At 35.0% G+C, this 25,492-nt stretch overlaps 1 protein-coding gene across 1 annotated transcript in view; it reads right to left on the reverse strand.

Annotated features, from left to right (window-relative positions):
- Positions 1–7,714: 7,714 nt before the first annotated feature.
- LOC144453958 (neuronal acetylcholine receptor subunit beta-4-like) overlaps positions 7,715–25,492 on the reverse strand; it is a 27,781-nt gene continuing 10,003 nt past the window's right edge. Inside the window, exons 3-6 of the mRNA XM_078145330.1 lie at positions 19,506–19,550; positions 14,899–15,008; positions 12,608–13,538; positions 7,715–7,975 (exon numbers count right to left, since the gene is read on the reverse strand). Of these exons, the coding sequence (XP_078001456.1) occupies positions 7,802–7,975; positions 12,608–13,538; positions 14,899–15,008; positions 19,506–19,550 (1,260 nt within the window). The 3' untranslated portion in view covers positions 7,715–7,801. The remainder of the gene's footprint in view (positions 7,976–12,607; positions 13,539–14,898; positions 15,009–19,505; positions 19,551–25,492) is intronic.

Raw genomic sequence — 25,492 nt, forward strand, 5'->3', positions numbered from 1 at the left:
AATGGCCGGTTCAATTCAAGCGAAATTTGGTGCACATGTTCTTTAGCGTAATGGTTCGAACTGATTAGGTTTTTGTAAACATACCATGAATATTAATTGAGTCATTTGCATAATTAATGTGTTTTCAGTAATTAGGCTATATCTTAAGAATGTACACTTCAAATTCAATGTCATTTGGTGTATAAAGAGTGCATGTGTCATATTAAGTTTGATAATATAGCTTGTAGTTTTAATGACTAATTTGCATAATTAATGATTTTCAGTAATTTGGCTATATCTTACGAATGCACACTTCAAATTGAATAGAATTTGGTACATAATGCTTCAAACAAAGCGAAGGGCGCATGCATAATTAATGATTTTATTATAAGTAATTAGACTATATCCTAAAAAATGCAGTCTTTAAATTCAATTCAATTCAATTTTATACATACTTCAAATGTAACTTATCACATATCTTCTGTTGTATTCCAACAATTATTGTCTGTACAAACGAAAAGACTTTACCCTTACAGAAGGCATTCAGTTCTACTTTGTAAGTTATTTCATGGAAGTCGTCAGTAGATGTCAATAAATCATAATGGCTTGTAAGGTTTGCATCTTACAGTGCATACCAACTAGATTTACTTTACATGACAGATTCTTTGCATTAGCAGTTCAAGTGCAACTTTCCCGAATTGGTGAGCCAGCAAGTTGGGTGTCATAAAAATTGTTTGCATCTCTAAAGGTATTTGCAATGTCACTGATAATGGGTCAGTAAAACTGATAACAACTTATATGACATTAGGGGCTTCACACTTAGATATTGAGCGTAGCTTTTCCTGATGTGTTATGTAATAGTGCTTTATTACATTTGTAAATATTGCCAACAGACATTATTCAGTGATAACAAAGATAAGAAACCCCACTTCCTAGCTAATGGCTTGATTCTGTAATGATAAGTTTATGTAATTCCTCAGATTTTGTTTTCAATATTTATTTTGTTATCAATATTTCAATATTGTACAATATTTTTGAGGAAGGAGTCATAATAGTCTCATTGCAGCGGTGTTTAACTTCGATACAATCCTTTATTCAGGGATTTTTAAATTGTATAGAGATTTGTTGTATTTTTAAATGCTTGTATTTGTTCATGTGTGTATATGTCAGTTTGTCTTTTTATACAAACATGTAGTGCTATCTAGTTTATACGGTTTTTCTGTGTATTTTTATCCCTTTCTCATATCTCTGTTTTAGCTATTGGATGTTTTGAGTGTTGTTGTGTTCTTTCTTTTCACAGAAATAAAGTTTAATAATAACAAACTATACTTACAATTGTAGTATTGTATTGTGTGCGCACACTACAGTCCAAGTAATAACCAGTCTTGCAGTAAAATTGGCTTCTGTCCATTCATTGGTCTCCGTACAATTCAATTTGCAGTCCATTCAAGCAGTAGGTGAACTATTAGTAATCACAGTGTTAACTGTTTTTCAACGTTCATACATTTGACGTCATCAATTTGACAACATTTTGAAATTTGAAAGCATATAAGATTAGCAATTTCATAGAACCTGTAGAGTGGATTGTTAAAGAAATAAGTTGTTAATTCAGTACATTCAGATGTCAAGAATGAAATGCACGACTGTTAACTCAGGTTAGCATGACTACCTACATGCATGTCAAATTTTGGATAGTGCCTCCACTGGTATATACAAAAAATCTTCCTTTATAGCACAACTGAACCATTCTCGTAAGCCAGAGCACATATTTCTGCAGAAGCAACAAAATAATGAAACCACAGCGTCTTGGATGGTGCTGTTAAAAATCTATATATATATCCAAGACGGAGAGTACTTCTCTATCTAGCAACAAGACCACGCCCATAGCAACAACCAAATGATGGTCTATATGACAAAGACAACGGTAGGGGCAGTAAGTTAGGCAGTAGTAGATAAATATTGTAAAATGACATAATCACCAGGAACTGAGAAACTGCACATAGCAACACTAAAATGATGGTGCGTATTTCATGGATAACAACAAGGATAAGTTGCATGTGGATAAGCAGTTTTTTAATTATCAGAAGCTTCACAGTATTGTGCTGTAATGCCATTAACACGGTTTCTTACCACATAAGCTTATGTTTGAATTGTAATATAACATTCAATAGTATTTCTGAAGATTAATTAGTTATCGCCATTCCGTTTTGCACTTGTACTACAAATAGTCTCTATGTATATTTTGACTGCTAAAAATGTCCCTATACATTTCGATCAGTGTATGTTCTATCTTGCGTATCCATTCATATTTTGTTGGCGTTGAGAGGCAATATGTGAACAAACAAGATGTATTTGTTAACGTGTGTGTGTGACTCATGTAAACGTTTGTGGAGAAACTGCTCTGTGAAAAGTGGCCCCAAAGAGACGTATTTGAATTGTAAGACATTTACACTGTGTAATCAGTGAATGCAGGAAGGTCTCACCTTTTTCCATCAGACATACATTTTTAGTTACCGAAGGGGGTGCTTAAGAGATATCCAGTGTCTGTCTGTCATCAATATTTCAGTAAACCATGGCTGGTTTCAGGTGAAATTTGATATGGAGATTGTGTTAGACTGTTAGACAATGCGGAGATCTGTTTAATGATAATGATAACAAAGCTCACATATCCTTATATAATTCTGTTAGGTCTCAAACCAACAACATTGAAAAACTAACCCAAGGGATCACTTTAAGTTTACATCATTCTAGTGTCCAAAAGTTCTTCGCCTTACATACACCACGTAAACTAAAGGAGCCAGGCGATCCTCTTATAGAAGCAGATGTACACCACAATATATATTAATACACTGGTTAGATGGGGATATCAGTATATTTTGAGCGATACATTCTTCTTTAGTGTAATAACAGATTTTGCTTGGCTGAAAAACAAATAGCGGATCAAGGTAGAAATTAAAGGCTTTGTTTGCTATGTATCGCAATACCAAATCACTGTACCTGAACCATGAGACTTTGATGTCATTATTTGACTGTTATGTCGGTGGTATTTTAAACTATGCGTCTGAGGTATGGGGCACACAGAAAGGACATTTCATTGAAAGGGTTCATTTAGATTTTTGTAAACGAATACTAGGTGTGAAGAAGTCTACATGTAATGCTATGTTGTTCCAGGAGCTTGGTCGGTATCCAATGAAATATACTAGAATGTACCATATGATAAGCTACTGTTGTAAATTATTGGACACAGATATCTGTATTTTGAAAGGTTGTTATGAATATATGTATGATAGAGTAGAAAATAGTAACGAGGTGAATTGGTTATTTCATATTAAGCAGGAGTTACTGTCTTTAGGTTTCGGCAGTATTTGGTCTAATAATCAGTGTCTGGATAAAAAATATCTTGTGGTTATTAAGCAAAGAATTTTTGAACAAGCGCAACAGAGCCTTGCGGCACAAATTGATGAATCGCCAAAATGTGTATTTTATAAATACTTCAATGATGCATTCCGTTTGCAATATTATTTGGGTGAGTCGATACCAAGTTTGTATAAGAAATTGATTTCCAAATATTGTCTCGTCCCACAATTTAACCATAGAAACTGGGCGTTATCATAGTACGAGAAATTGTCCATATTGTAATAATGATGTCGAGGACGAATTTCATTTTATACTCAAATTATATAGAGAATTACGAGTTCGTTTTATTAAGCCATATTATTGGGGAAAAAAACATCCACTTTTAAACTTGTACAACTACTATCCATGGAAAATGTAAAGCAGCTTTGCAATTTTGGTAGATATTTAAAACAGGCAGGGATCCTACGTTCTGTTCATATATTAACGCATTTTGTCTCAGTACATTCTCCGCGTATCCTTTATGATTTTTTTTGTTTTTCTAGTTCTGTAACTGATGAACAGAAATTGCGCAAAGTAAATAAATAATTGAATTCAGTTGAATATGATACATGCTGTTTCTGTTGATTATTAGCTCTGTAAGGTGTGAACACGCCAGGTTGAAACAAAAGACTTCGCACAGTCTCACAATCAAGCGGTTTTGTATACTGAAGCTGGGAGGCAATGCATCAAGTTGGACAGTGCCGTAAAAAGGCCTGTTGTTTTACAACGATGACATTGACATTGAAATATATTATGAAATGATTGAAGTTGAAGAAAATCCTTAATTGGTGTAATGATTAAAAGATTTCAAATATATTGGCTCCTGATGAGATGTAAACACTGCAGTATCATCACTCACACAGCCCGTCCTTTACATGGAATCGCAGTATTTAATACCGTAGCACTGGACGCAATTGACCAAAGGGTAGTAAACTATGGATATGTTACTAATACATCCATGAGTAAACATAGATGGTAGATGAATGTTACCTGAAGAGAAATTTAAATAATTTATATGTTGTGAATGTTACTCTTGTATATATGATACTGAACTAAATGGGTCACAATATAGAATATTGTGAACATATATGATGCATTCCATTCGTGATAAGTGAAACGCGGTGCAATTTTTAGAAAAAAAAGAAGAGAGATTGGCGTCTCAGACTTGCTGGATCGGATATTTAATTGCCTTCCTCTGTCTATCTAACCCACACACCTTATTAAAAATTGAAGTCTATTCATAAGATAGAACGTTTTGGAGTTACCGTAACTATAGTCTGCTAATTCCCAAGGCAAAGCTCATTAGATGAAAAATCACGTACATCCGTCGTTTGCTGAGATTGGTAATTGTAGTCCCGCCAGTGTGATTAAACTGTTAGTCAACAGTTTGATGCTACTTTGGCATTTACTGTAAATGAGCTGTTTGTAGTCGATATATTTAGGACCATGCTTGGAGACAACTGATGGGTGAAGTGGAAAAGCTCGTAATCTGCTTATTACGTCTTTGGAGACGATTTAAACAGGAGTCTTGTCTCGATTTACTAAACCATGAAAATGGATATATGGTTGAACGTGATATGTTATCAAGCTAAGCTTTTACTTAGACGTAAAAAATGTGTGGTTCCGATTACATTCAATTTTAAAATAGGTGGGGTAGGCAGATTTTTTATTTTATTTTATTATATATATATTTTTTTCATGTGTGAGTGTCTAGTTCAGGTTTTCCATTGTTTAGTTTTCCAAGTGGTCTCTGTTGTTTACATTTTGTATTTCTTCCTATCAGATGTACAGCCATTACAGATTGGTAAAAAAAAAGTTTAGGGTCGGCGTGAAAAACTAGGTTAGGTCGGGTAACCGGAACCAAACAACTTTTTTTATTTGGTCTTATCGTCGTTTCCTCTTAAATGTCAAGGTAACAAATTATAATAGAAACACAGGAAAAACACATTTAGTGTGCATATGAATGTGATGTAATTATGTCAAAGATGTCATATAGGCGTGCAGTATGGTTTCTAGCCCAGAGACCTGTCTTGGTGTTACTATCTCATGTTCGTGTAGAGAGCGTCTGAAGAGGGAACTCCCAGACAAGTCTCTGGGTAATAAATGATGAAAATACTATGCAACAACTCTTGCCAATTTTCACAAAATATGGTCACAGTATAACATCACTCGCAAGAGTAATTTCCACACTCGTAAAACTCTACATATAGCTAGGTACGTGTCTTTGTTGTAACTTCGATTCCGTGTCTGACTCAAATGTTATATAGTATTACATGCTAATGACAGTGACATGAAAAGAACTTAATGGTTTTCAAGAACTAGCGACACCACATTGAAGATAAAGTAGATACACAAATATTATTATACCATGCACGACCCAGTTTCAACATAAAATATTTAATATATACTTTGGTCGTTTTACGTAACGACAACTTGCGTCTATGTCACGACAACGCGTGTCTACGTCATTGGTTCTGCTGTGTTCGAAGTATAAGTCAAAACTCTCAAAATTGCCATTACTTTCCCCGATTTATTTTCATATTACTGGCGATGGTATAATCATATTATTCCCCAATATTGTTCTTAATTCAGCCAGAATATACTCCTGATCTAAGGGTTGTCAGTACTCGTCTAGCGACTCGTAGTGACAAGGGCCCCTTAGGTCACTCGTAATTTCTTTGGCTGAACAAAGAAAAATATTGGGGAATGTCAGTACTTGTCATTCCAAAACATGTATTATGGCGCAGCTTTTTCGCTCAGATCTATACTTTGAAAATAAAGATATTTGAGTGGGGAAAATGAATAAGGTTCATCAATGTTACAGTATGTAGGACATGACATTGCACTCAAACCATGAGAGGCCTTGGGAGCATATAATAACATTAGGGTAAGTCAATTTGTTAACAGAGTTAATGTAAATATGAGGGAATTGAAGCAATCTTCTTGGCATGTCTCTCAAATCTTGTAGTTCATATACTCTGTCGGTGTAGGCTAATAGTCAAATATGGTGTACAGTTCGTGTAAAGTAATTATAATTAGACAATGCATATATAATAGACGAAAATGTGATCACTAGGGGGAATAAATTAAGTTTCGTGTATGGTTCAAGATATTTATTATTAAAGGATTTTACTACAGAAAAAAACACATGTACACACTTATGCTACCTTGTTAGACTTCCGTTGCATCCAAATGAAAGGTTTTGTGTGCCGTCTGCTAATAAACGATGGCTGTGTAATAAAGCAAGGCACGTAATCAGAAACCGGTTCCCCTAGGCAGAGTATAATGACACGCTATCAGAAAGAAAGTGGTTCCCCTAGGCAAAGTATAATGACGTGTATAAATATTCGACGTTACAGTCCGATAGACACAGGCATGACTGAATTACAAATGTACGATTACTAGTTACAATACGATAAAAAGGCAAGACATTTACACTTTGAAACAATATATATTATTATCTCACCATTACATCACATTACATACTTTATCTTCTGCAAAGGTTACTACAATTAGGGAAGCCGACAGGTAAAAAATATCGTTTAACTTATATCGTCTTCTTACATCGATGAACATGTCCTTTTTGTCTAACCATTTTCACAGATCTAAACAATATAATCTATCTACTGGCTAAAACTCTGACTCTGTTATATTTACACTCGTCTTGTTCAAAATAAAATAAAGTAAATTAATTAAATATGCACCAGTAAATGAAATATTTTAAAACTCCTGGATGACCATCTATATACATGTATATTTTATATCTAGGCCTGTATACTATTGACTATATATTACTATCTATACAAACACCACGTGTTGTTTGTATAGGTGGAAACATAGTCTAATATCTTATATTTAATAGTATTATAAGTACATACATGTTTATAGATATTTATCCATAAGTTTAAAATGTTCATTTACTCGTGCATATTTTATGTAGTCATGTATTTATTTTATACCGTGTGTGTGTGTGTGCGTGCGTGTTTGTTTGTTTGTTTGTTTGTTTGTTTATTTGTAACACGGTTCCTGGGCTAATCCACCTTCGTTCCTCAGAAGATAGGTGTTCATGAGGTAAGAATTGGCGTCAGAATGCATTTCAGATTCGTTCAGGCAAGTCAATGGTTAATTTAATACTGTGTAGGACAAGATAAACTAAAACTTTTCAAGATCAACACTGATAGAGGATCGCTAATCTCGTACATGTCAAATAAAAAAAACACTAGCAACATATTGGCAGGTAAAAGATAGATAAGATATACTAGACTAACCAGTAGTTCGAGTCGTCAGTGTAACAGTAAAAAGTACAAAACAAGAAGTACACAGAATTCTGTACATCGTTTACAAATTTCGTATCAGCTACATCACAAATGGTGTTCAGGGTCCGAAATAGATTCAGAATGCATTCATGAATCGTTTAGGTTTCTTTTCAATATGAATCGTACTCCATATCTTGATCTGGCTGTTGTGATTCCGATCCTAATCCTCTAGCCAATGGTGCGTTGAGAATGATAGCACACGTAGCTGCACAGTAACCAACTAGATATATCCATAGTAACATCCTATCCAGTACGACGGCAACATAACGCCATTCTTCTGTCAGCTGAAGTGGAAAGAAAAAATAGCGGAATTAACGTCCTCCGTATCCGTTTTTTCCCCCGCCATTTTTTGAGACAAACTTTTTGCCACGCACAAAATTTATCTGAATAAAATACATACGCATAATGCCAACTTCTTTAGTACATAGTGGAATTACGTTTCAGTTTATAAATTCTTTCTCATTTTTTCAAGAAAATGTACTTGGTTCGTAATATTTTCATTCATTTTGAGTTGAATTAAAACGGGTTTATTTTTTTGGACGAACAGTAAAGATCACGCTGCCGCCGTTTTATCCACATTTTTATGAATTTAAAAAATTACAATTGTCATTTTATGCAACAACAGACTACTCTCCTGTTATATTAGTCAAAATTTAAGACCAATTTGTCAAAAATTAACCCAAAACGACAATTTTGTCAATATGATTTTGGTTTGAGGGTTGTGTCGAGTTCAAAGATGTAACCGTTAATATCAACTCTAAATAGATCGCCTCAAAAAACGTACTATGGTATTTATTCAAATTTGCTATATTCACCATATTGTCATATCCCTACTACTACGGACAACCACTCTCGCAAACCAGAGCTGTTATTTCTTCCGCCATACTGCGAAATAACTTTGACGGCGCGTTTTGGACGGTGCCGTAAAAGAAGCTGTGGTTTGCGACGATGCGGACAACATGCTATCAAACAAAATGTTGTTTGCATATGGCAGATTACACAAGTGGATGACAGCGGTGCATTGAATCATGTAGATATAATAACCCTGTAATCAGGACGTGTAAAGTTACACTAAATGAGGTACTTGAGGAAACGTGCTATCAGAAATACCACCCTACTTTGAGTGTAATTATATCAACAACCATTAATAGGTTATATCTACAACAGTTTTAGCAAATGTATATCTTAGATTGCGTATAGCTTGGTTTCCTTTGTAGTATTGCGTTATTCTAAATCTTTGCATGACTAGCCCACCATCTTGCATTGTGAGCAGGTGTGTGCGCAGATGCTGACGTAATCGAATAGTAACTCTTCATCAGTGATGAGTCAATACGATTGTACTGCCTGTATTTGATATCTGAGATTGGAAGTACAAGTCTCGTGGGACCGCATCGCTGTAGTCGGGTCTTGTCTTGTCGTTCGTACTAAAAGGTGTCCTAACGAGCGTTCCTTTCCTTTTCCCGGAAAACGTAGTGGCTCTTTAAATGGAAATATTACACACTGAGACTGATGGACAGGGAGTAGTTTACTTCCTGTAAACACGATATGTTTCTACTGTATTTTTTATAAACCGGTTACACAGGATGACAATCAGTCAAGTTAATGAATAAATGGTGTTTCGAGATTCGTGGTGTATTTTTTATCTCGTTCAATTCGATTTTTGTTGTTATTCGTTTCCATCCACCACGACTCACTTACTTTAAAGAAAGTTATACATGGTAAACCTTTTATATACATTTGTACAAATGAGATTTTATGAGGGAACGAGTTAGTCTGGAAATTCTGATATATTGGCAGCTACTCTTATTATTTCAGACGGTTATGTTAATCAAAACATTGAAAGGTTGTTTTACGAATTTTCTATTTCTGTTTTTTTTTTTGGAGAGACGTTTCAAATCAAATAGTGAGTTTCTAATATCTAAAGATATATGAGGAATATGATAATGATGCAATATGATTTGATAACGTGATATGATATGACATGATATGGTATGATGTGAAATGATATGTGACATGATATGATGCCATATGATGTGATGTGATGTGATCTGACATACACGACATGATTTGAGATATTTCATATGATATGAAATGATATGATATGATATGAGATGATATGACGTAATATGATATAATATATATGTGTGTGTGTATGATGTGATATGACATATGTTTTACTATATCATATGATATATATGAATAGATATATAGTACAATACGACATGGCATGATACGGTGCAAAACAGTAAAATACGATACAATATAAGATATATGATGTAGTTCATGATATGGTTACGATACATATATATGGTATCGTATGGTATGAAGTTATACATGTATGACGCTATCTGATGTGATATGATATAACATGCAGATTATCACACCAAACAAACCCTCGACCATGTACAAACTAGTATGTACATGACTGAGGGTTTGTTTGGTGTGATAATCTCCCAGTAGATAAGAGATAAAGCACATTGGTCTTGTAACCGATGCCTTGGTAATTATAAGATTAGGGGTGTTTTAATTTAGATAAGAGGAGAAGATGTCCTTATTTAGTCAATAAAGAGAGAATTGTATACAGCTGAAGAGAAAACTAGCCACGGAAAGAAGGTAAAAATATCATCACAAAAATCAGTCAATTGATCTATAACATGAGACATAAAAATAAGTTTTATTTAACCACAAAATTGATCATTGAATTGATCAATCATTCAATCAAATAATCAAGCAATAAATCGATCGCTCAATCAATCAATTACATGCCTGCTGTCACCTGTGGAAGCACGTATAAAACATTGAACACATTGATATATCTTGCTGGTACAAAAGAATATTGCTCATGTCATGACAGGCTTACTAGTATATGATGAACACACACACACACACACACCCCACCTTTTCAAAAAAATGAGGCATTCTTGATATTTTTACACATTGTGAATTTAAAGTAGGCGTATTTTTCCATGATGCACTCCACAATGCACTCCTGTCACACTTCAGTAATAAGTTCTCTTATTTAGCCATAGCCATGAAACCAGACGAAAATAGAACAGAGATATCGATCTTCATACACCAAAGTACAGAAATATGTTTGTTGGTCACTCGTCAGTTAAGGTTGTTGATGCGAAACTTTGGAATAGTTGCCCAACGAAATACGTGCTATTCCACCCAGAAGCCATTTAGCCAATAAATAAATAAATAAATAAATAAATAAATAAATAAATAAATAAATAAATACAAACAGTTTCTTCTCCAAAAGAATTCCACACTGTAATATATGCCAACTCTTTCATACATGAGACTTTACAATATTTATTTATTTGGTTTTCCTCTCGATTTATTTTCTTCTTTATGAGAACATCAGCTGTTAATCGATGACCATCGTATACTAGTTATCTGAGTGGCTAGATTTGATTAGTTTATATACGACTCTTTTCTAGCTTCTCTCCTACTATTTTGAAATTATAACATACCAATCAAGTCCAATATTGTAAGGCGTGATAATACTTTGAATAGAATCAATATATCATATCTTTCTTTCAATTAATAAATACTTTCTTTGATCTTCTGTTTGAAATATATTTTGTACTTTTAAGCTAACTCAGTGATATTCGGGACGATCATGAAACATGATCAATTTTGTTAGAAAAACAAGCTGGCCTGACTTCATCCATCATTATTTGGGCCTACATATCTGGTTCAATTGATAGTCTGTGAGATGGAGTAGTTTTCCTACACCTCACCTAACAATGTAATTCTATATGGACTTTTGACCAATTAGGCTCCCTTGACAATAAGTGTGACATATTAAGTCACTGGTTACTATGGCAACTTATTTAAATACGGATGTAGGAGTAAAGATCACTCGGCTGAGGAAGTTAACTTTGGCGCATGACCATGGCAACTGTCTAGATGAATAAAATACACATATGCAGGTAATGTATTTCGGTAAACGAACGTGTTGGAAATATGTTATAAGGTTATACAATGTAACTGATTAAACTCGAAACAACTTCAAGAAATCACGGACATATTTTTTCTATCGGTTACTTTAAAAAATAACCGCCAAATCATTCAAGGGTAATTGAAGTGTATCTTGAACTGTGATGCCCGGTTTTTTGCATAAGAAATTTAAGAAGAAATTGTTGTTTGTTTGTTTGTTTGTTTGTTTGTTTGTTTTAGCAGACTGCATTCGTGACATCCTCAGTTGACACCTCACTTGAATATTTTCTGGTGCTATTCTTTTGTTTAAACTCATGCTTTTTGGCGCGTATTAGAGTCATTTTTTTTTATAACAAGTAACATTATAGTCAACAATGAATGTTTCTATAATTTGGGTCCAAAAGTATTTTGCCAAAGAGTCACAGCAAAAAAAGAATTTTTTTACAGAGGTTAAATCATGTAAGTTTTTTCTTTTCTATTCTTTCCCTATTAGGCTGTAGTCCTCGGACACTGCATATTTTCCCAAACTTGTTTAATTAGAATACGTCCTACACAGCAATGCCAACATTCACCAAGTATTGATTAATTACTATGGCGTGTATTTCAAGTCAAATTGTGACGTCATTGAATAATTATAATGATAAATTAATGACTTACTGGTCATATTATTGATATTAATCCATACTATTAAATACGCTATGACTGTTAAAAGTTTAATGTGAATGTTAGTGACAACTTCTCCACTACACTTATACCATGTTATCGCTCCATAACATGTGATAGCTTCTCCATCCACTGCACTTTAATAAAGCATTTTCTCGCGCGTTGGTTACGTCAAAACATTTGAAAGTGGTAGAATTCTAACTAGCATTTGCCAATAATAGTCATTTTCTGTAAAGTCGATTTATGAAATGACAAATATATTGCGAAAAATTAGTGGCCTTGTTCTTATTTCCATGGCAACAACTTACCTTATTGTCTGCGTCTTCTTTTTTCAGGTGTTCAGATATGAAATTTGAACTTTCTGCCATCTTCATCATTTCTTTTCGTAAAGATGCGAAATTCCCTGCACTGTTCATATTTATCATCTCGCCATCTTGCCCATCCTCCTTCGTAGACTTTTCTCTCATGGCAGTTCTCCTCGCTTGTTGGAAAAGTTTTGAAAATGATGATATCTCGGATGCACTCCTCCTCATGGTCTTGGTACGGGGTTTATTGATACATATAAAACGGGGAAGAAATTCGATGAAGAATTTTCTGACCCAGGCTGGCATTTCGTGAGTAACAGCCAAACGGTGATGGATGTTAAGAACGAGGACGGTAAAAAATGTTGACATGACAACAAGAGTCGCGTTAAAGAGCAAACATTGGTCAATAAGTGCAATATCTGATGACGTAGGTGGAACAATATCCGCTACCATAAGTTTGAAAATCATCATCGCCAGAAGAACTGAGATGGACAGTGTAACTTTCTCACCACTATCCGGTGGGAGTGCGAACACTAAAATGGTTAGAACAGACAGCAAAACACTCGGTGCTATCAGATTTATGATAAAGAAAAGCGGTTTTCGGCGTAACACTAGCGTGTGTAGTATATAAATATAGGCATCTTCGTTGATCTCTTCAACTTCACTGGATATCATAGTCCATTCGTCGTTAATCCAATTAGCATGCCAATAGGTTCCTATCTGAATGTACCTGTACATCGAATGTAGAAACACGTGTCTCCTGTCATAGTCTCGGAGACTGAAGATAATCAGACACTTTTGCTCATCAAATGGAAAGAAACGAACGTCGATTTGACACGTCGTTCTAACAATGGCTTTAGGAATCCATTGAATCAGACCACTATGATAAACCAACATATGCTGGTGATCTTGAAGTTCAAAATTACCCTCTGCACTGCAATGAATAAAAGCGATATTAATATGTCAACTATGCTAGTTGCACGAACACATAAGTAAATGACACTCTCTAAAGATTAAAATATATATATATATATATATATATATATATATATATATATATATATATATATATATATATATATATATATATATATATATATAATTTAATGAAATATAATCTTTTATCATACACAACTAAACTGCTTCACAAATTGTAGATCAGACCAGAGAACTACATGTGGTATCATTGGATCATCACGAATGTAGGTAGGTAGGTAGGTAGGTAGGTAGGTAGGTAGGTAGGTATCATAGATATGGTAGGTAGGTAGGTAGGTAGCATAGATAAGGGTATGTAGATAGGTAGGTAGCATAGATAGGGGTAGGTAGGTAGATTGGTAGGTAGGTATGTAGGTATGTAGTAAAGATGGGGGTAGGTAGGTATGTAGGTAGGTAGGTAGGTAGGTAGCATAGATAAGGGTAGGTAGGTTGGTATATAGGGAGGTAGCACAGATAAGGGTTAGGTAGATAGGTAGCATAGATAGGGGTAGGTAGGTAGGTAGCATAGTTAGGGGTAGGTAGGTATCATACTAGATGTAGGTAGATAGGTAGCACAGATAGGGGTAGGTATGTCGGTAGCATAGATAAGGGGTCGCGTTTAGGTAGGCAGTGTGGATGGTTTGGGGTGGGGGTGTGGATGGATTGATCCGTTGGATGGATGGATGGATGGATAGATGGGTAGACAAATGGATGGATGGACAAATGTGTGGATAGAGGGGAAGGCAGGCGGACGAATGCTAGAAGCATCGTTTATAAAGTAATGTGAAATTTTTGTTCAGAAGTAAAGAAATAAAGCATTTTCAAACAAGGTCAATATATATATGTGTACACACTATATAAATTATATATGCACTATATACACTATGGTGAATGGAAATATATGTTTTAAATTTTCTGTATTTTTTGCATATAGGCCAACATTATTTCAGTCAAAGAAACTACTATTATTGTTGTTGTTGTTGTTGTTGTTGTTGTTGTTAACTTATAAATGATGCCATATTTATGCCATCCACAAATTTGTATTGAGAACTATATCATACTAACTGTTTTTGGAATAAATCAGTATAGTTCAATAGATCAATCTAGACTATGAAGTTACACACTGTGACCTTTTCAACAGTAGCATAAATCTTCATACTTTCTCCTATTTCAAATAAATGAGATTACCAAATCATGTCATTGATATTTTGACGAGGTCCCCCGTACTTATATGGTAACCATGGCAACCGAAAAATCATTCAGAAAGATCCTCTAAGGCGTTTGGCAGGAATAACAAGAATTCACATACTTCACCTTACCTATTTTCGAGTGACAACCTGGGATACCAAATCATGTCGACCGGCAAATGAATTTGAGTGATTCCGCCATAGTGATCTGGTGACCATGACAACCTATAATCATTCCAAGACTGCAGAAAAAGAGGAGAATCAAATTATTTCGGCTTATGATCGATTGAATACAATTGTGCACATGTAATAGGCAACACAGCCAAATCCGCTGCCGTAATTTCCCGCTGGTTTTGTCAGTTTATTTTAGAATGACGATCACTCATCATAAGCTCTAAGCACTATACACTGTGACCGCAGTTTGTTTCTGTGTCTTCGTCAAGAGACATTGTATCAAATTGTGCAATCAGATAATGTACGGGGTTTTGAAGTCCAGACAGGTATTCCTCTCATTGCAATGAAGTTTCTCCATTCTCTTTATTAGTCTTCTTTTTTTACGTGTAAACATTTAACATAAGCGGGGATCACACTGCAGGCGGTTGCAGCTGAGCACTTACACTTCTCCGGAAAATGTCTGAGGAAATTCAACAAATTTTCTCGTACGGGTTATAAACAAATAATTCATTCCCTGACGTACGCGTAGTAAGCAAGGATCAGTGGTTTTTTATCTCTGATGATTTATTTTTGTTTCGAACTTTGAACGTGTATCTTTTCGACAGTCTGTATTTATTGTATAAATGCTAACTTATAACACTTACTCATATTTTTCTCAGATGCACAGATCGGAAATTGCAATATTAGTTTTGTATTGCCAAGGATTCTGGTTGTTTTCATCATAGTATATGTTTAACGTGCCATCGTTTAAATTCTTGCCGTCCGCCTACGGGTAGGTGTTTTGGTAAATTTAGAAGAAAAAAAACACTTCCATGTATTGTGTTCAACATTTCCGCGGAAGGCCGTATTTGATGCCATTGTAATTTTAAAAAGCCTACACATCTCTTCTGAATAGGTATATATTCCATAAACAGTTGTTTCAGCCGATCAAACTGCGAATTTGACGTTAATAAAAGATTTTGTCAACTCCATACCACACCAGCCATGAGCCATGCCAGACTTTGCATCGGTAATTTATTTCAAGTTGCAACTACGCATTTCGAACGACGATACGGTCTTGTAAACATTGAAAATGAACCGTAGCTCGAAATTTCTGTTTTTATTTTTATTTCAGGATCTGTTTTAAAATAACTCATTACTTACTACATTTACATTATAGTACGCTGTTTGTCGTGGTGGGCACGCTGTTGGACATGCGTGCATTTTGCATTGATAACGATCGAATGATCGGCTTGGGGCGTTTTCTTCTGAACTTCATCTAACAAATTTGACATAGTATTGTTACTATTGAAACACTTCTGTAGACTATAACGATGTCAAAATGATTCAAGAATTTGGCATTTAGTGATCCCCAAAGACGTCTGATGAGCTGGAGAGTCAAGCTTATTAGTGTTCCAAAAAAGCAGGTAGGCTACAAGTAGTACAGTGAACTAATCTCTACGAAGAGTGGACAGCTTTTAAATACATGTATTTTGATTAAACTTGCTTCTACTATAAATGATGGTATTGAACAACCCCGCTAAAGGGGAATAGATCTTTTTTTTTTTTTTATTATAACTTTATTGCAGGATACACTCCCATATACTATAAAAACACACAACATTTACATAGTGCACAAGACAAACGTTAAAAAAGCACTCTAAAAAATAGACAGATAGAAAAGGTTCAAAAACTTTGGCGAAAAGGTGAACCATTGTGGTTATAGAGGTAGGATAAACATTTTGCTGTGTGTGCAGTCCCCTGTGGTCTGTGTGTGCAGTCCCCTGTGGTATAACTTAGAGCGCGATAGCTGCAATGTTTACTGTCTGCTGACGTCATATCATGTTATGAAAAGAACTATACTATCAGTAGTGATGATATCGATTTAGCTCTTAGAAGGGTTACTTCAAACGTCACCTATTTGTAACTTTGTTGGACCGTGTACACTTTATCTTAATAAGTATATATGAAAAGAACGGCCGCTGTGTTCTATTTTCATCAAGTCACCATTTTACCATTAACAAATTTGAGAGCGACCATTTTCGCCTCCGTAAATCGTCATAAGTTTCAATCTACACAATCAAAGCACTGTGAACGACAGCGTGTGTGAAATGCTGTTTAGAGTGACATATGGGTCATAGATAGGAAACACATACACGCACTTTAGTATGATGCACTTTACCTTTTATCAGTTTTTTTACAAATCCCCCTTATTCTATAAATCCTCCCTATTGCATTTACTTCCTTGTTTTTTCCTAATTTAAAGTCGAAGATCAAATGTCACTTTAGAATAATCCCATGTGTCATGTGTCTGTTGCACCCTGAGTGATATTTAAATCTCATTTCTAATCTATGGAACGTTCTATGTTTCCTTTCTAGTATCTCCATCCTAATCTGTGGAACGTTGTACGTTTCCTTCCCAGTATGTTTCATGAAATGCAGTGATGAAAATGAAATGTACCACACCAAAAAGGAAATTAACTTTCCAACAGCGAAGACTTTAATTAAGTATGCCACGGCGCAATTCAGTTTGAAATCGTTGTATTTCGATAATAGATAACCTTCTGTGAATGTGCCCAGTGAGAGCGTGAAGCCTCAGAAGCTGTTTCATGATGTGCAGCATATTAACCCCGTTCACATGTGGTTATACACCCAACACTTCAGCTACCATGCTGTGGGTGAGAGGGACTTGCCCTCTTTGCATGCATAAAGAATGATACCTAGAACGGCGCAAAATCTGTTGAAAAAAACTAGCAAACATCGCGTCGTCTACTAATATTTTTTCTGTAAAGCTAGATGTGTGTGTGTGTGTGTGTGTGTGTGTGTGTGTGTGTGTGTGTGTGTGTGTGTGTGTGTGACATCATTTACACACGTCCACTCAAAAAACAATTTTAAGAAAGCTTCAACTCCATTGGATCGGTTTTGAGATGTTTTGATTTGAAAAGATTCACATGAATATGAATATCCGGAGATTTTTCTTTGGTATATGAACGCACGAATATTGCTACAACCCATAACACCAAAGTAAAATGTTTTCTGTATGTACCATAATCGTTTATAGCATCAATATCAAGTGTAAAAGTGTACTGCTTCATTTGCTAATTGGCCACATTAGAAATGCCACATGCTTGGCTTGTAAATAAACCAATTGAAACAGTATACTTTTCCTTTTGATATGAATGCATTGCTATAAAATGAGTGTAGAAAGTGCTTTACATCAGTATTACTGATTGTACTATCTTTGTCACTCTCGTTAACAATCAAGTCATACAACGATTTGATTAATAATAGACAACTTGAACGAAGTGCATCGATGGTTTCCATCCCCTACGGACCGCGTTGTGATGAATGCCGATCGATTTCTACACAAGTTTCAAGGCCAGTGATTGACTTTCAGTCGTATAAGATGAGTAAAGAAATTGACCATAAAGTTTACAGAAATATCGCATATTTCCAATTGATTTATTTTTTGAATTGGCCACATGGATGAGAATTGGATATTTATTTTGCATTTTTAATTAATAAAACAACTATACTTTATTTGTCTACTTGACAAAAACAATGTGAATCCTCAGACAACTAACACTAGTTAGTTGTCTGTGGTGAAACACAGTATATACACAGTTCGTCTTTGTAGTGCAGTAAATTGCAAAAGGTTGCTATTGTACGTACATTTCATACATTTTTATTATTTTAAGGTAAATCCAAAATAAATACCCAGCTATCATTCATATGGCCACTTTAACTGTGATTTTGAAGGTCACTCGAATTCCTTCGTTATAACATGCTACAATATGAGATGAAAACCATGTACATATCTTTACTGTTACTACATTTTTCTTTACATGAGATACGATTATTTGTCAGTAGATTGTTACATTGTGTGATTTTTGTAGTCAGACGAGTCAGACAAGGTTTTCACAGTGTAAAGTCAGACATGGTCTTCACAGTGTAAAGTCAGACATGGTATTCACACAGTGTAAAGTCAGACAAGGTCTTCACATAGTTTAAAGTCAGACGAGTCAGAAATGGTTTTCACACAGTGTAAAGTCAGACATGGTCTTCACACAGTGTAAAGTCAGACATGGTCTTCACAGTGTAAAGTCAGACATGGTCTTCACACAGTGTGAAGTCAGACATGGTCTTCACACAGTGTAAAGTCAGACATGGTCTTCACACAGTGTAAAGTCAGACGAGTCAGACATGGTCTTCACAGTGTAAAGTCGCATGGTCTTCACACAATGTAAAGTCAGACATGGTCTTCACAGTGTAAAGTCAGACATGGTCTTCACACAGTGTAAAGTCAGACGAGTCAGACACGGTCTTCACACAGTGTAAAGTCAGACACGGTCTTCACACAGTGTAAAGTCAGACATGGTCTTCACACAGTGTAAAGTCAGACATGGTCTTCACACAGTGTAAAGTCAGACGAGTCAGACATGGTCTTCACACAATGTAAAGTCAGACATGGTCTTCACACAGTGTAAAGTCAGACATGGTCTTCACACAGTGTAAAGTCAGACATGGTCTTCACACAGTGTAAAGTCAGACATGGTCTTCACACAGTGTATTCCAGTGGAGCCTACCTGATCAATACGAACGGCCGTTGTCATAATCTGTATCTTCTCGTTCTGAAAGAACAACAATTGAAGATGATCTCCTGTCAGTATAAGAAATAAACGGCATCACAATAACATTCAACTAAATTATTTTGAGAAAAAAGGAAAAGGGTTTTCATTGTTATTATTATTAGTCATTGAGAAATATTCATATGAAATAAGTAATTGTTGATCTTCCTCAACCCCATGTCGCCCTTATAATTGATAAGAATTATATATACTCACACAATTGATAAGGACTACACACAAACATACACATACACGCTTACTCTCTCTCTCTCTCTCTCTCTCTCTCTCTCTCTCTCTCTCTCTCTCGTATCTCTGTCTATGTCCCTGTATGTGTGTATGTATGTATGTATGTATGTATGTATGTATGTATGTGTGTATCGATGTATGTATGTATGTATGTATGTATGTATGTATGTATGTATGTATGTATGTATGTATGTATGTATGTCCTCCCAAGAAGTAAACCCTTCCAATTCGAAATAAAATGTTATTTCATTATTTCATTTATTTTAAACCGCCATTCTTTTATCTGACAAAATAGATCCTAAACGATTGTAATAATCAGAAATTGACACTAATTTATCATGTATTGTCCACTTCATGCATTGTTTCTCAATCCTTTATATGATGACAACAATTACATCTCGTATGATAAACCTTTAATACACACTAAAGACGTAACGGTTATATAATTACTGTTATAATGATAATAATAGTTGAATACCACTGACGTCATATGAATGAAAAGTCACGTGGTTACAAGTCTTCCAAAAGAATGTTGTTATGGAGCAGAACGCCATGACTAGGTGCTTAAGTTTGCAACACACACCATATCGTAATGTAAGTCCAAATAAAAAATAGAGTTTCCGATAATCCGATCGACCCAACTTTAAGCCGCAAACATTTGTTACATGCAAAAATGTAAAATAATGATAGCATACTGCTATTTCCCTGTACATTTTCTTGCCAAAGTATCTTTAGTTACTTTTTGAAAATCACATTCCAGAGAGAAACGATGTCATTTCAGCCTATAACAGCACAGTCTACATATTGTGTTTGTCTACTTCTGAATCACATAATTGTCTTCATTTACTTCTTTTACACCTCATTAATTGTTACGGAAGTATTGTGTCCAACGAGTATTTTGTCTTTGTGTAGAAGTAATTTAAAAAATAAAATGTAAAAGAAAATAGAATCCCGACTTACCTATCATATTGTTTTATGTCATGTTATGGGAAACAAACATTTTCCCCAAAGTTTACTATGTCCGTATTCTAAACCAAATTGTATTCGCTAGTTGGACCGAGAGAGGCTTAGAATATTAATACCACCCCCCCCCCCCCCCAGAGTGCACAGGAGGGAAACAAAGAAGATATGGTCCTATAGGAATCAGTAGTCTCTATACTAGGAACATCATTATGTGCACTCATATATATTTTACAAGTTGAACTTTGATGACGATGTAATCGCACTAGTAAAAGCCAGCTGAGTTGTAGAGAACTGGACGTGTTATTGATTTCCTTTATAGCAAACGTTGCAGACAATTTCCGGTATAGCAAATCGCCGTTGAAGTAGTATTTATGACTTTGTTTAGAAGTTACGAGCAAATCATCGTGAAATTAGAATGTATGTGTGCTCTTAAAATGTTCACTTTGAGGTATATACGTGTACATCAGTTCTGACGGGAGCAAACCATTTTACATCAATGGCTTGGATTGTGTAATATTGGTTCCTACAAATGAAAATGGACATTTGTGAAATAAATTGTACAGTTGAAGATTTTACGCAATAACTAATATAACATATTATAATAACCTACCATCTAACTTATTCGGTTGATTTCATATTTTTTGGTGCAATAATAATTCAACATTACGCACACATTTATTGACGTCTCATATAAACGCTCCCACCCCACATCCAATACCCGTAATTCCGGCTGCCATATTGTGGGGAAAACTACCCTTTGAAAGTTTATACTGCTTACAGTCGCAGGTGTATGGAATAGTACTCATGTGTGACAATACTAAGATGTAGAGTGTAACATACTTTATATCTGAAAGGCAATACATAGCAACAACATAGTGTTTATAACGAAATGCAAGAACTGTTATGAATTATATTATTAAAAAAAGAAAGATTTTAATTTACCATCGTTCGGTTTCAGAAACCCTAAGAATTCATCAAAAATTAAGATACAGCAAACACGATATCAATACTTTCAATGCATTTCAAATGTTTAATTATTTATTCATCTGATTACGGTCTGACTTATCACCTGTCGCCTATCATTTATCACGTACTTATCCATACAAAGATCTAATTTGTTTGTATGACTGTAGCTTTTCAAGTGTCTGAAAATGACAATTTTAAATTTTTGTACACAAGGCCATTGTCTGATATGACAACTGTAAATGTTTGTACACAAGGCCATTGTCTGATATGACAACTGTAAATGTTTGTACACAAGGTCAGTGTCTGATATGACAACTGTAAATGTTTGTACACAAGGTCAGTGTCTGATATGACAACTGTACATAAGACCAGTGTCTGATATGAAAACTGTACACAAGGCCAGTGTCTGATATGAAAACTGTACACAAGGCCAGTGTCTGATATGACAACTACAAATATTTGTACACAAGGCCAGTGACAACCACAAATGTTTGTACACAAGGCCAGTGTCCAATATGACAACTATAAATATTTGTACACAAGGTCAGTGTCTGATATGACAACTGTAAATGTTTGTACAAGGCCAGTGTCTGATATGACAACTGTAAATGTTTGTACAAGGCCAGTGACAACCACAAATGTTTGTACACAAGGCCAGTGTCCAATATGACAACTATAAATATTTGTACACAACGTCAGTGTCTGACCTGACAACTGTAAATGTTTGTACACAAGGCCAGTGTCTGATATGACAACTACAAATATTTGTACACAACGTCAGTGTCTGATATGACAATTGTATATGTTTGTACACAATGCCAGTGTCCAATATGACAACTATAAATATTTGTACACGAGGCCAGTGTCTGATATGACAATTTCAAATGTTTGTACACAAGGCCAGTGTCTGATATGACAATATAGCATATATTTACATCTAAAACAGGCAGTGTTAGCCAGAAGACTATATTATGTAGCATATACATTTATGATCAAAGTTGATCATTCTTCAAGTTTAGATTGTTGTTTTACTTGGTAAATAGCAACTTACACTTTTACTGACAGCATGGTTGTTATTGGGGGAAGTTTCAAAAGCTGAATGAACATAAAAAAAACCTCTCTTCAATCTCTTCAATCACAATCCTGCTGTGTTCAGCAATAAAAGAGCTCTCTTGTCTAGTGAGTAAAACAACGGCCTCAACTGCCCAAATGATCGACTTAGATCATTAACTGTACATTTTACGTGCAGTATTCTGGCGAACATTCTGCTTAAGCTGTAACGTTCGTCATGTTCAAATAATTTCATTTATTTCTTGTGAAGTTTAAACTTTTCAATTTCCAACACAACCAACTCTTGGAAAGCTGTACCTGAGGCTTTTCGTTCTCTCACTAAGGACTTCAACAGCATGCAGACTGAGAGAGGACGGAAGCTTCAGGTACAGCTTTCCAAGAGTTGGTTGTGTTGGAAATTGCAAAGTTTAAACTTCACAAGAAATGGCTAATACCACACAGTTCAACCTACATAGAATCATTTCATTTATTGTTGAGTTCTCATGAAATTTAAAAGGTTAATTTTACCATCATGAGTACAATAAAAATGTCAGATACTTGAAGTATTTCGACGAGTGATAGGCAATGACAGCCGTCTTCATCTGGAAATGAGGCCATGAACCAAAAAAGTATAAATTGATAATGTCTTGGACAAATAAAAAAACAGCATTACGCATGTCCATGCTCGTGTTCTAAGTCCCCTAAAAAGACATTTCATTGGAAACTACATTAATTTACTGAAGATAAATAGCTGTTTGGAACAATGCTGATCTTTCAAGTCAAAACCATTTATCTTTATTATCCTTGTCATCAAATTGAAAAGATTGAAAATTTTGATGATAGAGCATTCTAAATGTCTCTTCTGGTCATGTATGTGATGTTATCCGTATGACTAGTACAAATCGTTATTATTATCATCACCAGGGGAAATGTATGGGTATCCATAACTCGATTAACCTCATCATTGCAACGAGAGTATAACCATTATATATCCGCTAAGGGACTCACTGAAACGATAATGTGAATATTGTGGTACATTTCAAATTAACAACGTGGGTTGTTCTAAAACTGTCTGTCTATCTCGGAGTCTTTGTCAGACTGTCTACACCCACCTCTGTGTCTCTCCAAGGACTTACGTCTGAATAATTGTATGTCTTTTTGTTTCTTTCCCATTGCAATTAACTCCTCACATTTCTACTTCATCCGCTCGCTTTCACGTTGTCTGTCTGTCTGTCTGTCTGTCTGTCTGTCTGTCTGTCTGTCTGTCTGTCTGTCTGTCTGTCTGTCTGTCTGTCTGTCTGTCTGTCTGTCTGTCAGTCCGTCCGTCCGTCCGCCCATCTGTCTGTCCGGCTGTCTGTCTCCCTCTCTGTCTCTGTCCTCTAAATAATAGTTAATATCTGAATAATTATAGAAAATAAAGTACAGCTGTTTAGTAATGCCATTCACTTGTACAATGTCACGATATGCCTTCGATGTTGATGCTGAAAATGTCATGTTCATGCATCCAACTGAAAAATCCGAACTGTTGCTATCACATAAATTCCGTTCTTTAGTCTATTAAACTGACTCCTATCATATAATAAGTCATCTGATTCGGTCATAACTTTTGATCTATTGTAAATGTAATGCAACTATAACTGTTTTTCGAATGCTGTAACGTCTTATTTATATATTGAAATATAACGTCTCATATATTCTCAATAACGTGCGCTCTGTAGTGATACAAAGGCGCACAGCTCTGACCTTTATGAATCTTTCAGTCTCTTAAGCTGATACGCTTCAATATTAGTATTCATTTTAGATGACCCACAAATGAATCTGCATGTTTTCTTTCAAATGTATTATAACATGTCACTGTCGTCAAAGTGAAATTTGTACTATAGCATGTCTCTGTCGTCAAAGTGAAATTTGTACTATTACATGTTGTCAAAGTGAAATTTGTACTATAGCATGTCTGTCGTCAAAGTGAAATTTGTACTATAACATGTCTGTCGTCAAAGTGAAATCTGTACTATAGCATGTTGTCAAAGTGAAATTTGTACTATAGCATGTTTGTAGTCAAAGTGAAATTTGTACTATAACATGTCTGTCGTCAAAGTGAAATTTGTACTATAACATGTCTGTCGTCAAAGTGAAATCTGTACTATAGCATGTTGTCAAAGTGAAATCTGTACTATAGCATGTTTGTAGTCAAAGTGAAATTTGTACTATAACATGTCTGTCGTCAAAGTGAAATTTGTACTATAACATGTTTGTAGTCAAAGTGAAATTTGTACTATAACATGTCTGTCGTCAAAGTGAAATCTGTACTATAGCATGTTTGTAGTCAAAGTGAAATTTGTACTATAGCATGTCTGTCGTCAAAGTGAAATTTGTACTATAACATGTCTGTCGTCAAAGTGAAATTTGTACTATAACATGTTTGTAGTCAAAGTGAAATTTGTACTATAGCATGTCTGTCGTCAAAGTGAAATTTGTACTATAGCATGTCTGTCGTCAAAGTGAAATTTGTACTATAACATGTTTGTAGTCAAAGTGAAATTTGTACTATAACATGTCTGTCGTCAAAGTGAAATTTGTACTATAACATGTCTGTCGTCAAAGTGAAATCTGTACTATAGCATGTTTGTAGTCAAAGTGAAATTTGTACTATAGCATGTCTGTCGTCAAAGTGAAATTTGTACTATAACATGTTTGTAGTCAAAGTGAAATTTGTACTA

The sequence above is a fragment of the Glandiceps talaboti genome, chromosome 3, assembly GCF_964340395.1.
Source record: "Glandiceps talaboti chromosome 3, keGlaTala1.1, whole genome shotgun sequence".
Lineage (NCBI taxonomy): Eukaryota > Metazoa > Hemichordata > Enteropneusta > Spengelidae > Glandiceps > Glandiceps talaboti.